The following is a 14,333-nucleotide window of genomic DNA, read 5'->3' on the forward strand; positions in this document are numbered from 1 at the left end:
AAGATCTCCTCCCTCACCCCCTGGTATCTATGGAGCCATTGTGGAAAAATTTGAAGAAGAAATCGTTCATCCATCACACATTTTGGGCTATCATACTGTTGATATTTTTCTGATGTATACGTGTATGTATTCATATCTCCTTGTCCAGAATGAGATCCTGAGGACAGGAGCCCCGTCTGAGTTATTCAGTATCCAGCATGCTAGAACCCTGCCTGGCTCGCAGCAGGTGCTCGGTAACTATGATTTGAAGGGCTGAATGAATAGCTGGAGGAATGGGGAGCTACAGTTCAGACTCATTCTTACTGGGCTGTGGTTTGTTTGACTCAGTTTTAATGCTGCTTATGTTACTGTGGGGGAGGCAATTATATCTCCTGTGAGGCCAGAAATTCCACCACTGGAGCTATGGGCTGAGTGCCACTGAGGGAGGACCAGCATTAATTTCCTACTGTAACATCTTTCTTTTAAAATGCAGATCAATGAGAGTACAAATGATTCTGTGATATTGTTTGTGTTTCTAAGGTAAAGTTGAAGTTTAGTTGGGCCCTTCATCCAGGGCGTGTGCTGTGTACCCTTACATCGTGCCCACTCGGTGACAGCTTACCAACTCCCCTCCGGCCCCCCAATCCCTCCTCCCCCCCTCCCCACATGAATACACTTGTGTTTCTCTCTCAGGTGGGTATGTAGTTGTTTTTCTGTTGGTTTCCTATTAGATTGAGTACACTGGATACTTGCATTTCCATTCCTGTGATAATTTACTAAGGAGAATGTGTTTCAACTCCATCCAGTTGAATGCACCTACTTTACCATTTTTACGTCAGTTAGCTTACGACTCCTTCTCTCCTTCTGCCGACTTCCTTCTCAAAGGGGCAGAGGGATTGCAGGAGATCCTTCCTCCCACTTCCTAAGGGCCCCTTGACAGAGCCTTGTGCATCTTCAAGGCCTGTGAGACAGTGATGCTGTGAGAATGTGAGGTGCTGTGGGTGTTCTCACAACTCGGACAAGACCCCAGGGAACTGCTTCTAGGCTCCTGTTCTGCATTATTACAATTATGGAAGGGACCAGGTCACGGTGGCTCATGCCTGTAATCCCAGCACTCTGGGAGGCCAAGGTGGGTGGACTGCTTGAGCTCAGACCAGCCTGACCAAGAGCGAGACCCCATCTCTACTAAAAACAGAAAAAACTAGCTGGGCATTGTGGCGGGCACCTGCAGTCCCAGCTGCTCAGGAGGCTGAGGCAGGAGGATTGCTTGAGCCCAGGAGTTTGAGATTGCTGTGAGCTGTGACTCCATGGTACTCTACAGAGGATGACAAAGTGAGACTCTGTCTCAAAAAAGTTATGTATGTCCCTTGAAGGGATCCCAGGTGCATTTCTAGTCCCTCTCATTGTATTAACCTCTCAGATCTTGATGTATCTGCCCTGCCAGCAGGGCTTCATGACATCAGAGTTTGTCAGATTCCAATTCCGTACTGCAGGTGAGCGCTGGCCCTGAGGGCAGACGGGTTTACAACCTGAATTCATCACTCACTGGCAGTGTCACCGTGGACAAGTGAATTTATTTGTCTGAGTCTCGGTTTCCTTGTTTGCAAAACGGAGGTCAATATATGCCTTTCAGGATTTTGGAGGGGAGGAGGAATAAAATAGATAATTATGAAAATTGCTTAGGTAGTGTGTGCCTTGCAGTCGTCACTCAGTTTGTGTTGGTTTTTGTTGCTGCTTGTCACCACCCCTGTGCCGAGGCACCTTATTTTGAAGGATATGCCTGGCTGGTTTTATATCCTTGAGTGATTAGTCATTTGGGAGGAATGTAGTGATCACCCTGTGGACCTCAGAATCTGTAGAACTGTCCGCGTTTGCCTCAGCAGCCTCTCCCACGGGGCTGGCAAGGTGGTCCTCCTTATTTGCAAGTCTGATCAAACAGAAGGAAAGTAAGGAGGACGCAGCAGGTTGGCTTATCTGTGGTTCAGAAACTAGGGGGGTTGGGCTTGACTGGCGACTCTACAGGTGGCCAGTGACAGTTGGGGTGATGTCTCGCTCTCTCCCGTGAAGGACAACAATGTAACCGTTTGTGATCTTGTGATAATGGCTCCCGCCCCCCCTTGCAGGTCTCAGGATCATTACCAGTGGTCTGCGATCTCGTCTGCATCTCCTTTTACTATAGCTACTTGTTGTCGCATCTTTGCCAGGTCCTTTTGAAAATTTGAGACGCGGACGAAGGAGTGGAACTTCAGGATGCCTCTCTCCTCTTGGCGCCTGCAAGGTTGGACGAGAACGAGGGAGAAGAGTCAGATCCTCTTGTCCTGTGGTCATCACAGCTGCCTGTGGAGAGCTGACTGAAACCCCTGTTCCTTCATTGACCATCTCAGATACCCTTTCATTTAGGGCTTGGCATCTACGAGAGGAGATAGCTCTCTCCAAGGTCCTGAAGCACTATTTCTTTGCCAAATCTTATTCATTAGCTTTCCTTTTCTTCCTACTTCTGATTGTATTTGCCCAACTTTCTCCTCTGTAAAATAGGGGATAGCAATGGCTCCTGCCTCTCAGAGGTGAGGATTAAATTATGTAATGTGTGAAGTGCCCAGGCTCATCGCGGACACACGGTGGGTGTTTAACTAATGTTGGTTCCTCCCTTCTCCTTACCACTTTGTGCATCTGTCCTATCTCTCCAAGGAGACTTCAGATTATTAGTGTCACCACATCACTCCCCTGCACACAACATTCGATGGCTTTCCGCTTTGCTCAGAATAAACTCCTCTGAGTAACTTGTTCTTCAGGCCCTGGATTGTTCCATTTCTACAACATTTTCCACCTTTGTTTCTGACTTTCCCATCCCTTCTTTCTTAGAATTTTATGATTTGGCTTGTGATCAAAGTCTCTGAGATACAGTCCAACATTCACAGCTCAGATAGTAAGGCCTTTTATGATCTAGCCTATGTCTGGCTCTTTGGTTACTTTGTGGGCACTCTAAATCCCAGCCACACCTGAGACTCCTAGCAGTTCCCTGGCTCACTGTGCCCCTTGTGTCCTCTGGAACCTTGCTGTGGCTCTTCCCGCATACTTTCTGGGTATGATTCTTTAGGTCTGAATTCTGCCTTTACTACTTAGCTGTTGGGGGATCTTTGATAGAGACATCTCTGAGCTCCCTTTTATCATCTGTAAAATGGGTCTAATAATAACACCTTACCCTATAGGATTGTTGTGAAGAGTAAATGACATATAAATACAAAGCTCTTACATCCTCAACTGGTACATAGTAAGAGCCCTAGAAATGCCATCTGCGTTTATGAAACTAAGAATGTCTCCTTTCCAGGAAGACCTTTCTGAGGGCTGCCCTGGGACAGGTGGGACTTCCGTTTTGTGTTCCCTTAGCCTCTGCTCTCTCAAATGCTGGATCTCACCATCCTATGTGCTAACTGCTTATTTACTTCTCTGTGTCCCCCATTAGCCTGAAGCCCCCAGAGGAAGGGGCAGGGGCTAGTCTTCTCTAACCCCCTGGCTCAGAACAGCCAGCCAATCATTTCTGTAAGGATGAAGGTGCAAAGAATCATCACACACCCTTTGTTGAATGGGTGAGCTCACTGTAATCAAGGAATAGTCCAGAAAGTGTGTGTGTGTGGGGGAGTTACCGGGATGCTATATGAGAAAAGAAAAGCTTCTGGTAGCTTTCTGGCACTCTTAAAATCAAGTTCCAAGTTCTGCCTGGCATTCGTGGCTGTGCACGAGGCAGCCCTCACCTATCTCTTGTCCCTCCTCTTCAAATTCTCCCTGTTCTTTCTTGCCTTGGGACTTCCCATGCACATTTCCTGCTGCCTGGAATGTCCTCCCACCTTCTCACCACAATGCCAGCTCCTTATCCTTCAGGACTTATCCAAAGTCACCTCCCAGACCATACAACCTACATTAGGTCTCCATGGTTTCCTTCTCTCTCTCTCTTTCTCTCCCTGGCCCCACTGTCTGTCTTACCACCCGGTTCCCTTCCTATATGGCAATGATTGTAATCTGTACCTCTGTATTAACAGATACAATCATTTTGTTTCCAGAAGACTGTATGCTCCAAGAGGGCAGGGAACAAGTCCTTCTTGTCCTTGCTCTAGCCCCAGCACGTGGCACCCAGGTGCCAGATAAATGTATTTGGAGTGGATCGATATATGTGTGTCCTTACTTCATGAGGATTTCTATCTTGTCCTGCAGGCAGAAACCAGCCTCCTGGGCCACGCTGTAAAACTTAGCCCTCATGGCGTCACATACCCCACTCTTGCAGAGGATGAGGTCACGATTATTGCGGCTGTAGACACAGAGAAGGGCTTGGGGTGGAGTGAAGCCCAAGGGACACCTTGGCAACCTCACGGGTCCCACTCTGGCCTCCGGAGCCCCTGCAGGTGCTCTGCAGTGAGGATCCCTTGTACCCACCAGGGTTCTCTATCCTTATCTGGATCCTCCCTCAAAATCCCCCTGGATACAGAGGGAGGGTGTCTCACAGGGGCACAGCTGGTCACCTGGGCCCAGCAAATGTTAAGGTTAGGGAGATAGAACTTGGATCTAGAAGATTCAGCCTCACAATCCTGCTTTACCACCTCTTAGCTATGTGGCCTTAGGCAAGACATTTCATGGGGGAGCTTTCTGCTTGCTTCTCTGTAAGCAGGGACTGGTTTTGAGGAATGAGCAATGTAGTGCAGGCAGAATGCTCCTCACAGTGCCTGGCACAGGGAGGAATTTCCTACTGTTGTCTGCATTGCTGCCTAGCATCTCGGGCGATAAGCACATTACGGTAAGGATCCCTTGTCCTTTAGCATGGCCAGGCCTCGAGGAGTCTGGCATGCATTGTTGGGTCATTTCCACAGCCCAGGGAATCAGAAGGTAAGGTCACCATAGTCCCTTTTGCCCTGTTCCTTTCATTGTCCCCCTCCCCTTGCTTACTTTTTTGCCTTCTGGCTGTCTCCACTGGTACTGCTGGATTTATCACTGAAACACAAAGGGATGGTTTCAAGTCACTCAGACACCACTTTTCTAGACAAAGGTGCCTCCAGGGCCCCATAACACCTGCTAACCTCTGGGATGCAGGCAAGGGAGGTGGTTCTAATCAAGGCACCGGTCACTGAACTCAGTGTTTTCTCCCCCCTCTTGGTCTTTGTTCCTGCCATCCATCCCCCTCACCTGGAGGGTCCTCCTTGTTGATATTCTGCCTGCCCAAATCAGATCCTGTTTTATGCTCTATAGCAAGTTCTGCATGCTGTCCAGACTGTCCAGTTCGACTTTGACCCTCCTCTGCATATTGTTAGGATTACATATTTTCTGAATCTCAGTTTCATTTGTATGAACTTGGTTCCTCCACCTGGAGGATGAGTTACCCACACTTAGCACTGGGCCATGTGCAGATTTGGTGAAGGGATGGCTGAGTCTCCCAGCCCCGTTGTCTTGCGTGTCCTTGACCCAAGACTGCTTATTCCTCCAAGGAGTTCCTTCTGTAAGCAGGGCCCATGAGCTGAACACCCACTCTATTTTGGAAACAGGCAGAGCTAGGTGCAGAGCCCCCCTCAGCAGTAGTTTCAGCCACACTGGTCTTTGCACAGACCCTGTAAGCTTCCTCCTGTCTTGGGCCCTTTGCACCTGCTGTCCCCTCTTCTTGGAATGCTGTTCCTGCCTTTTCCACCTCATCAGCGAGCCAGTTCTTTTTTGTTCTTCAGGTGTCAGCCTAAATCTCAAACGTGGTGTTGGTGAGAACCCTGGTGCTACAAGTTCACCCAACCCTCCCTACTTTTCCTTTGGAGTACGTGTCAGTCATGGCTTAATGGCTAACTGGGGGCTTATTTGAGAAATGCTTGCCTCTGTCATTAGACTAGTGATTCTTAAGCGTGAGTAGAATTCCAGGGGTCTATGCATGAAGGTGGGAAAAAGTTTGCATCTTTAACCAAAATGGAAATCACAGGTATTTGCATATCACATTACTGTTGGGGGAGATATTTTCAAAAATCATTTATATTCAACACTAATCCAAAATTACAGTACTTATTAGACCTGCTGTTAAGTCTGGCTGTATAATGCCTTGCCAAAGGAGCTCATAGATTACTGTATTCCAAAATTTGATTGTAATATAGCAATTTGTATTACTAGAAATTTCTGAGTAATCTTTTGTAATTTATTGTATGCATTTAAAAACATTTTTCTAAAAGGAGTCCATAGACTTACTCAGATTGCCAAACGGGTTTGTGGCACACATAGTGTTACAGCTTTGACCCCCACCCTGAGATCCAGGAGGGCAGATTGTGTTCGTTTTGTTTGCTGCTGAATCCCCCAAACATAGCACACTTCCTGGCACAGCGGGGCTATCTAAGAATATTCCCTAAATGAATAAATAAATTGGACCCACACCTGTCCCATTATAAATTACCCAAGAGGATAGTCCCTACCTCACCTCTTCACTACTAGAAGATTGTACCTTTATGCAGAAATGCCTAGATACTCACTCCCAGCCCTGAAGTGGAGGGGCCTGTTCCCAGGGAGGTCATAGGAAGGAAAACACCCCCCTTCCCCGCTCCACATTCCACAGTCTGCTGAGGGGCATCCCTGCAGTGGGCCCCGTAACTGTGGGCTGCCTCCCGAGCCACCTGCTGTCTTCCTACCTGGATTTGTAGGTGGTCTGCATGTCCTTATAAAAGGCAGAATCGCTCTTGGTTTGTTTGAACACTGACAAGATGCTGCAAAACAAGATGAGTTTTTAAACAAGGCCTTGAATACAGGATGCTCCTGAAGTGGTAAATTTCTGTGGGAGGATGGAAAATTCTCTTCCTACAGCAGGGATCTTACACTCTACCAGGCATGGAAATCATCTGGGGAGGTTGCTAAGAATATAGATTCCTGGGGCACATTTCCTGAGATTTGAATTCATTGGGCCTGGATGGGGGCCTCAGAAACTGTATTTAAAACCACTCTGCCCACTCCCCCCTCTCCGAATTTCTCAGGCTACTGTGAAATAAATGCCCACTTAGAGCACTTGTTAAAAGATACAGCTGCCTCGAGAGATTCTGACTTAGCAGGTCTGAGATAAAAAAAATCCCCAAATTTCTTGTTTTTTACAAGTACCCTAAGCTGCTTCTTATCTTTAGAGTTCCTTCTTGAGGATTTTAAGGAAAGTCCATCTTTTTAGATAACGAGGTGGTAGTCTGGCCTTGAGGCTGGAGGGCTGGATGGCCAGGCTTGGAGGGGGTTCCTAAAATCCCCGGAATTTAATGTCAGCCTGTTGGAAGCAGATTTGGGATCTGAAGTGAGAAAGGAATCCAGATTCTAAAGTGAGGGAGCCAAAGAGAATCTGCACCTCTTCCTAACTGTGTCTGCAGCTCTGTGTGGAAGTGTCCATGTCTGCTGCCTTAGCCAGAGATTAGGGAGCTCTGTCGGAGGAATTCATGAGAAAAGGGAAATTTCAACAGGTTTCTGCTCTGTAACGTGGTTGTCTTATCATTAAAGCGAATGCATAGTCCACGTGATGGGTCGCGTGAGAACCTGGGTCTAGTGTGGTTTTGTCTTTGAAGACCTCGTGGAAGTCACACTTTGCCGCTCTTTGCTCTCTGTGAGGCAGGAGTGATGGGAATCGTGAATGGACCTGACTCAGCAAGATGCTGTGGCGATTCCATGGGGCACTGTGTGTGACCCTCCGCCCACCATCCCCAGGCCATTTATTGACTGCTTATCACGTACCAGGCACACGCTAAATGTTAAGTAAATGCATTATCTAGCTAAATGCTTGAAGCGACTCACTGAAGTGGATGCTATTTCTCTAACATTTGTAGTACTTTATGAAGATAACATTTAATTCTTACACAACTCTTTGGGACAGGGGGCTCATTATCAACGAGCCTTATTTTCCAGAATTGTAATCAGGCTCAGAGAGGTGAAGCAACTTGCCCAACATCACACAGCAATTAATCAGGCGACTAGAGATTGGCCCTAGCCTAGTTGGTTCCAAATTCCAATGTTCTGGCGCTAGGCAATCTCGTTTTATAGACAAGAAAATAGGCTTAGAGAAAGGCTAAGTGACTTGTCCAAGGGCATTGGGTTTTGGACTCACACCAGGCTGACTCCAAAGCGAGTGCTCATGCTGTGAGTTCTTACAAAGGGAGGAGCCTCACTGAGCTGCTGTGTCATCACGCTCTGTCTCTCTCGCTTACAAATCAGGCACCACACTGGGGGCCGTATGGGCCAACATTGCCACTTTCTGGAGCTGCCCCTCGGAGAGCTGAGGTAGCAGCAGACAAATTCGTCACCCACAAGCAGGGGTGTGGCGTGCTCCTTGTGGAAGTGTGCAGTGAACTGTAATGATGGCAATAACAATAACTAATAAGTCATAGACAGCATCCCGGTAGGCTAACGGCGATGATGAACTTCTTCTAATGCCTCATTTATTTCCAGGAAGTAATTTGCTTACTCAGAGGGACCTATACTTGGGAAGGAACCCTGGCTCTAGGCTGCCTGCTCTCTGGGGCTTTCAGGGGCCAGAAGTCTGGGGGATGAGGCATTCCACCAGAAGGGGGAGGTCCAGGTTCAACTCTGACACCACCTCCTTAGGAGCTGGTACCATTGATGGCGGGCATGAAACTACAAAGGATTCCTGTTGCCCTTAGGATAACAGCCAGAATCCTTGGGCTTCACTCCACTTTGGCTGCATTCCATGTCCCTGGTCCCTCTGACCATGTCTGCCGCATGTGCTGTCTGTAACACTTCCCTCTCCCCCAACCCCTGTCTCCCCCTTTTCTGCCCTCCTCTCCCAAGACTTTGTCAGGATGGCTCATTCTCATACTTCATCCAAATCACAGCTGGACGTATTTTCCTTGGAGGAAACTTCTCTGATCCGCATCCCCATCCTAGACCGAGTCAAATACAGTTATTATTTGTTCTCATAGTTCTGAGTTTCCTTTCATGACACTTCTCACAAAAATAATTAGTACCCAGCCCATACACATTCACAACTACTCACCAATATAATGAATGAATGGCCATCGCATTCCTGAGAGGCAGCAGGCAGAATGGTGGAGAGAATTGTTTTTGGAATGAGGAATATCTGGGTTTGAGTCGTGGCTTTACCATTCACTAGCTTGGACAGGTCCCCTGGCCTCTCTGACCCTCATTTTTTCTTTTTTTTTTTTGAGATAGAGTCTCAAGCTGTTGCCCTGGGTGCCGTGGCATCATAGTTCACAGCAACCCCCAACTTGGGCTCAAGTGATCTTCTTGCCTCAGTTTTTCTATTTTCTTTTCTTTTCTTTTTTTTTTTTTTTTAGTAGAGATGGGTCTTGCTTTTTGCTCAGGCTGGTCTCGAACTCGTAAGCTCAGGCAGTCCACCTGCCTTGGCCTCGCAGAGTGCTAGGATTACAGGCCTGACCTACTGCGCCCCGCTCCATTTTGTTATTTGTAAAATAAAGATATCAGTACCTACGTTGTGGGGTTATTGAAAGAACTGAGGCAGGTGGTACACAGCTCAGTGTTTGTCACAAAGAAAATGCTCAGTAACTGGCAACTGCTATTGTTAATATTATTGCTATTATTTGCCCCAGGAGTAAAGAAAACGTACCTGGGTGCCTTCCTCTGCATCCCATTTTCCAGCATGATGGTCCTCCGGGCATCTTCTCGAACCATTTCCAGGAGCTTCTGCAGATCTGATGGGAATATGAGAGGTCACCATTGACCAGAGGACACCCTTGAGACAGGATTGTGCAGGGTGGGGCCCAGCCTCCAAGCTGGGATCGCCTCTGCTTCTGAGTGTGGGGGGATCTCGAGAGGGATTCCACCTGGGTCCAGCAGCAGCATCTCCAGGCATTTAGTGTGCTGTGAATCTGACCAAGCTACTTGTCTCCTTAAAAGCCTCTCAGTGACTCTCCATTTTTCTTTTGATGACATCTACGTTCTTCTACATGGCCTAGGACGCCGTCCAGGATCTAGCTGCCCTTTTTTATCTCCTGTTTCATCTCGATTCCCTTCCCCCACCTTAGGCTCTACTGCAGCCAGAGAGAAATCATCTTGTTCAGGAAACCCTCTCTGATCTCCACAGGCTGGAATTTCTAAACCGGCAATCCATAGGCTGAATCACCTTACAACTGTGTTTTATCTGATTCAAGGTGGATGGCAGACTCTTAAAACTGGAAGGTTTCTCATAAAAATCTCGACCTCCAGCTTCCCTAGAAAGAAGTCTGAGACGGGACTGCAGAGCCCTCATTGCTGCTGCCTGCGGGTGGCACCTTGGACAGACAGACGTGTGCTCTCCAGCTCCCCTTGGCTCCCACCACACCTCTTTGCATTAGCGAACTTTGATTTTCATGCTTAATACATATGTAGTACTACTGATTTTTATACAGTATAGAAATATTTCTTCATACCTGTTGTGGACTGAATCATGTCCCAACCCCCCTGCCCCCCAGAAAAAAAGATATGTTGAAGTTTTCATTCTCAGTCCCTCAGGATATGACCTTATTTGGAAATAGGCTGGCTGCAGATGTTATCACAGCCACCTAACCATGGGGATATGTTCTGTGGGATGCACTGATAGGTGATTCTGTCGTTGTGTGCACATCAGAGAGGTATTTACACAAACCTAGATGGCAGAGCCGCCTATGTATCTAGGCTGTCTGGTACAGCCTGATAATCTTAGGCTATAAACCAGCATGTTATTACACTGAATACTGTAGGCGCTAGAAACATCCTGGTGAGTATTGGTGTACCTAAACATACTGGAACATAGAAAAGGTACAGTGAACATATGATGTAAGAGATAAAAATGGTGTACCCGTGTAAGGCACTTACCATGGATGGGGCTTGCAGGACTGGAATTGGTCTGGGCGAGTCAGTGAGCGAGTGGTGAGTGGAGGCCCAGGACATCACACTACTGTAGACTTTCTTAACAGTTAGGCTACACTGAGTTTATAGGAAAATGTTTCTTTCTTTAATAAAATTGAACTTAGTTTATCATGACCTTTTTCTCTATAAACTTTTTAATTCTTTTGTAATAATACGTAGCTTAAAACACAAATATGTTATACAAATGTCCAGACATATTTCTGTCTTTATATTCTTATTTTATAAGATTTTTTACTAACCTTTTTTTGTCTTTACTTTCAAAGCATTTTTGTTAAAAATGAAGTCACAAACACAACAGTAGCCTAGGCCTACACAGAGTCAGGATCATCAGTTTTGCTGTCTTTCACCTCCACATCCTGTCCTGCTGGAAGGTCTTCAGGGGTAATGAAACGCACAGAGCTGTCACCTCCTATGCTAACAAGGCCTTCTTTTGGAATATCTCCCGAAGGACCTTCCTGAGGCTGTTTTACAGTTAATAGATTTTTTTTATATAAGTAGAAGAAACACACTTTAAAATAATGATAAAATATATAGTAGTGTAAATATGCAAACCGGTACATTAGCTGTTTATTATTGCTGTCAAGCACAGTACTCTGTACTGCATATAATGGCATGTGCTGTACTTTTTATAGTGCAGGTTTGTTTATGCCAACATCACCACGCACAGGGGAGTAATGCATTGCACAATGTTATGATGGCTATGACATCACTAGGTGACAGGAATTTTTCAGCTGTACTGTGGTATGTGTGGTTCATTGTTGGGGCACATGACTGAATTCACACTGGAGTAGGGTGGACTGTCAATGCAAAATGTCCAGTGACCTTGTAAATGAGAGGAGGGAGACAAACAGGGAGAATGCGGCTACATGATGACAGAGGCAGAGACTGGAGTGATGCATCTGCAGGCCAAGGGTTTCCAGCACCCCCCAGAAAAGGCAAGGAAGGATTCTCCCCTGTGGATTTCGCAAGGAGCACGACCCTACTGACACATTGATTTTGAATGTCTGACATCCAGAAATGTGAGAAAATAAATTTCTGTTGTTTGAACCACTGTTATAGTGTCCCTAGGAAACTAGTACACCGACATTCTCACAAATTGGAAAAAGAAACATTAAAAGGTATAAGCTATGTGCTTCAAGAAAAGTAGAGGAGAGGAAGTGAATATCCTGTTTTGTATGGATGAAGATTTACAAAGCCCTGCCCCAGATTCCCTTCACTTGTTTGCACTCATGCTTGGAAGTGCCCAAGCTTTCAATCTGATACAAAACCATGGGTTTTGGGACAGCCTTTCCCTGGAGCTGTCCATGGTGCTGAGACATCACAGTGTGAGGTTGTTAGTTGGTGACCGTGACTCTTCTGGAATTTCTTCTCAGATTTATGGACAAGAAGAGAGAAGAGACTCAGAGCGAGAAGAGGAGGAAATAGACAGAGAGCCACTGGAGGATCAGAGACATCCCAAGAAATAAGAAAAGTAAAACTTTTGTGATGGCTTTCAAATAATTCCAGGAACCAAGAAGAAAACGACAATGGGCAATTAATTACTGGAACTTGAGTGACTGAAGGACGAGTTTTAAAAACGCGTTCTTAGCAGCACAGCCTGTTTGCATCCCCAAATGCACAAACATGCTATGTGAATGTCTCCACTGAGTAAAAATGACTTTTGATTTTTATGTTCTATTTTGATGAAAAATATTGGTGACGTTTGCACTGTCTCGGAACAGACAGTAGAGTGGCGGATGTTGGTTTCACGTACTCTTGACAGATGTATCATGTTTTCTTCCCTCCTCTAGCATTCTGGAAGCACATTGTCTTCCTCCCTCCATGTACCACACCTGGCAAGGTGCCTACCTGTGGTCGCCTATAGCACACTGTCCTCCTGACTTCTATCACAGCACTGATTTCATGGTATGCTGACTGCCCATTCCCCTGTGAGCCTTCCCCTCTAGGCTTTGAGTCCCTTGAAGTCAGGAGCCACATTTTATTTGTCTTTCTATTGATAGAAGTTGGACACATGCTTAGCACATGGGGTCTCAGTCACTAGTGGCTGAATGAACAGGAAAGAAGAATTCTGGAGACTATGAAATAGATTTGGGTACAAATGAATGTCCACAATGCCAGTGAAGACACTTCACTCCTTAGTAGGTGCCTGTAGTCAGTTTGAAGTCATCTCAAAAGCTATATGTGGAAGAGAAGGCAAGCCCAGGGCTTCCCAAGGCCATTTGTGTCCAGTCTTGTTTATGAATGCAATCACTGGGTGGTAGGGAAAGAGTGCTTTTGCTTAATGACTTTAGTGCCAGCTAGGCTGTGATAAATGTCGACATTAAAGCAGTTTCCACTCCACTTCCTCGTTCTCAGGTAGTTTATCTTCCTAGTAATTTGCGGACATGATTCCATTTGACCTGGACACGACCTTCATTTTTGTCTTGTCATGTCCACCTGCCCATTCAGCCACACATCTCTGAATCCTTTGGGTATGTCCAGAAACTCATTACTGAGGGAGCTGTGATTGGTTTTTTCCCTTCCTTCCCTTCTCCTGGGAACCAAGAAGCAACCTCTGACTGCTCCCACCCAAAAACAAACCCACCCAGGGTTGGGTGGACACCAGCAAATGACCCCAGTGACCTGGTATATTGGGAAGCACTGTTAGAGAATAATGGGAATTATATACAAAGCTCCATCCTCACTTAATGCACCACATATATTTCTTTTTCTGCTTGCCAAATGCCTCTGGGCAGGAATGGTACCCACGAATATGAAGGTCCATCCATCATGTAACTGAGCTTGGATATGTGTGAAATAGAACAAAGCTTTGGGACTCCTCAAGGTTACCAAAACCAAATGACTTGTTTGGAAAATGGAGTTTCCCTGGGGAAGACAGTCCTGTGACGGATGTCCATATGCAGAGAAACCTGTTCAGCTCTCAGTTCCCAGACTGCAGGGATGTCATCATCCATGGCTCCGAAACAGTGGTGTCCTATGGTCTTAAATGCCAAATAACATTCCCAGGAGAAAAATTCTGTCTTCCTTTTTCTGAAGAATCTCACTCTCAAATGACTAAGCTCATTTCTTCCACTTTTGGGGGAAAATATAGGAGGTATTTTATTTTTTTTGGTATGGAGTTGGTTTGAGGAGGAACATTAGATGGCATAGGACCCATATTTTGAATTGATATTTAATCTTTGAGATCAGCAGAGGGAATAGCCTGTGCTTTGGTTTCTTGGGAATACTACTGTCATTGATTTGGGGAGGAGAATCATTTCATGGAGAGGTCACAACCTGCTGTCATCAGTGTTTGCATCCGCAATGACTTCTTTATGCAGCCAGCCCTGGAAATTAGATCTCTTGATGTGTCTTTCAGAATAGGATTCACGAATTCAGAATCAATTTGGGGAGGTTTTAGAAGGCAATGAGAGGCTGGGAAATTAATCTACTTTTGTCAAGGCTGTGACAAATGGGATGGAGACTAAGGTGTGACTGGAGGAAAAGGATGGAGAGGC

The 14,333-nt window shown here is 46.2% G+C and overlaps 1 protein-coding gene across 1 annotated transcript in view; it reads right to left on the reverse strand.

The window, feature by feature from the left end:
• The window catches only part of CCDC60 (coiled-coil domain containing 60), a 170,343-nt gene that overhangs the window by 2,500 nt on the left and 153,510 nt on the right, over window positions 1-14,333 (reverse strand). Inside the window, exons 8-12 of the mRNA XM_003790000.1 lie at window positions 9,557-9,641; window positions 6,618-6,692; window positions 4,915-4,959; window positions 4,160-4,282; window positions 2,119-2,250 (exon numbers count right to left, since the gene is read on the reverse strand). Coding sequence (XP_003790048.1) covers window positions 2,119-2,250; window positions 4,160-4,282; window positions 4,915-4,959; window positions 6,618-6,692; window positions 9,557-9,641 — 460 coding nt within the window. The remainder of the gene's footprint in view (window positions 1-2,118; window positions 2,251-4,159; window positions 4,283-4,914; window positions 4,960-6,617; window positions 6,693-9,556; window positions 9,642-14,333) is intronic.

Source organism: Otolemur garnettii, unplaced genomic scaffold (genome assembly GCF_000181295.1).
Source record: "Otolemur garnettii isolate 467f Iridium unplaced genomic scaffold, OtoGar3 scaffold00038, whole genome shotgun sequence".
NCBI classification, from domain to species: domain Eukaryota; kingdom Metazoa; phylum Chordata; class Mammalia; order Primates; family Galagidae; genus Otolemur; species Otolemur garnettii.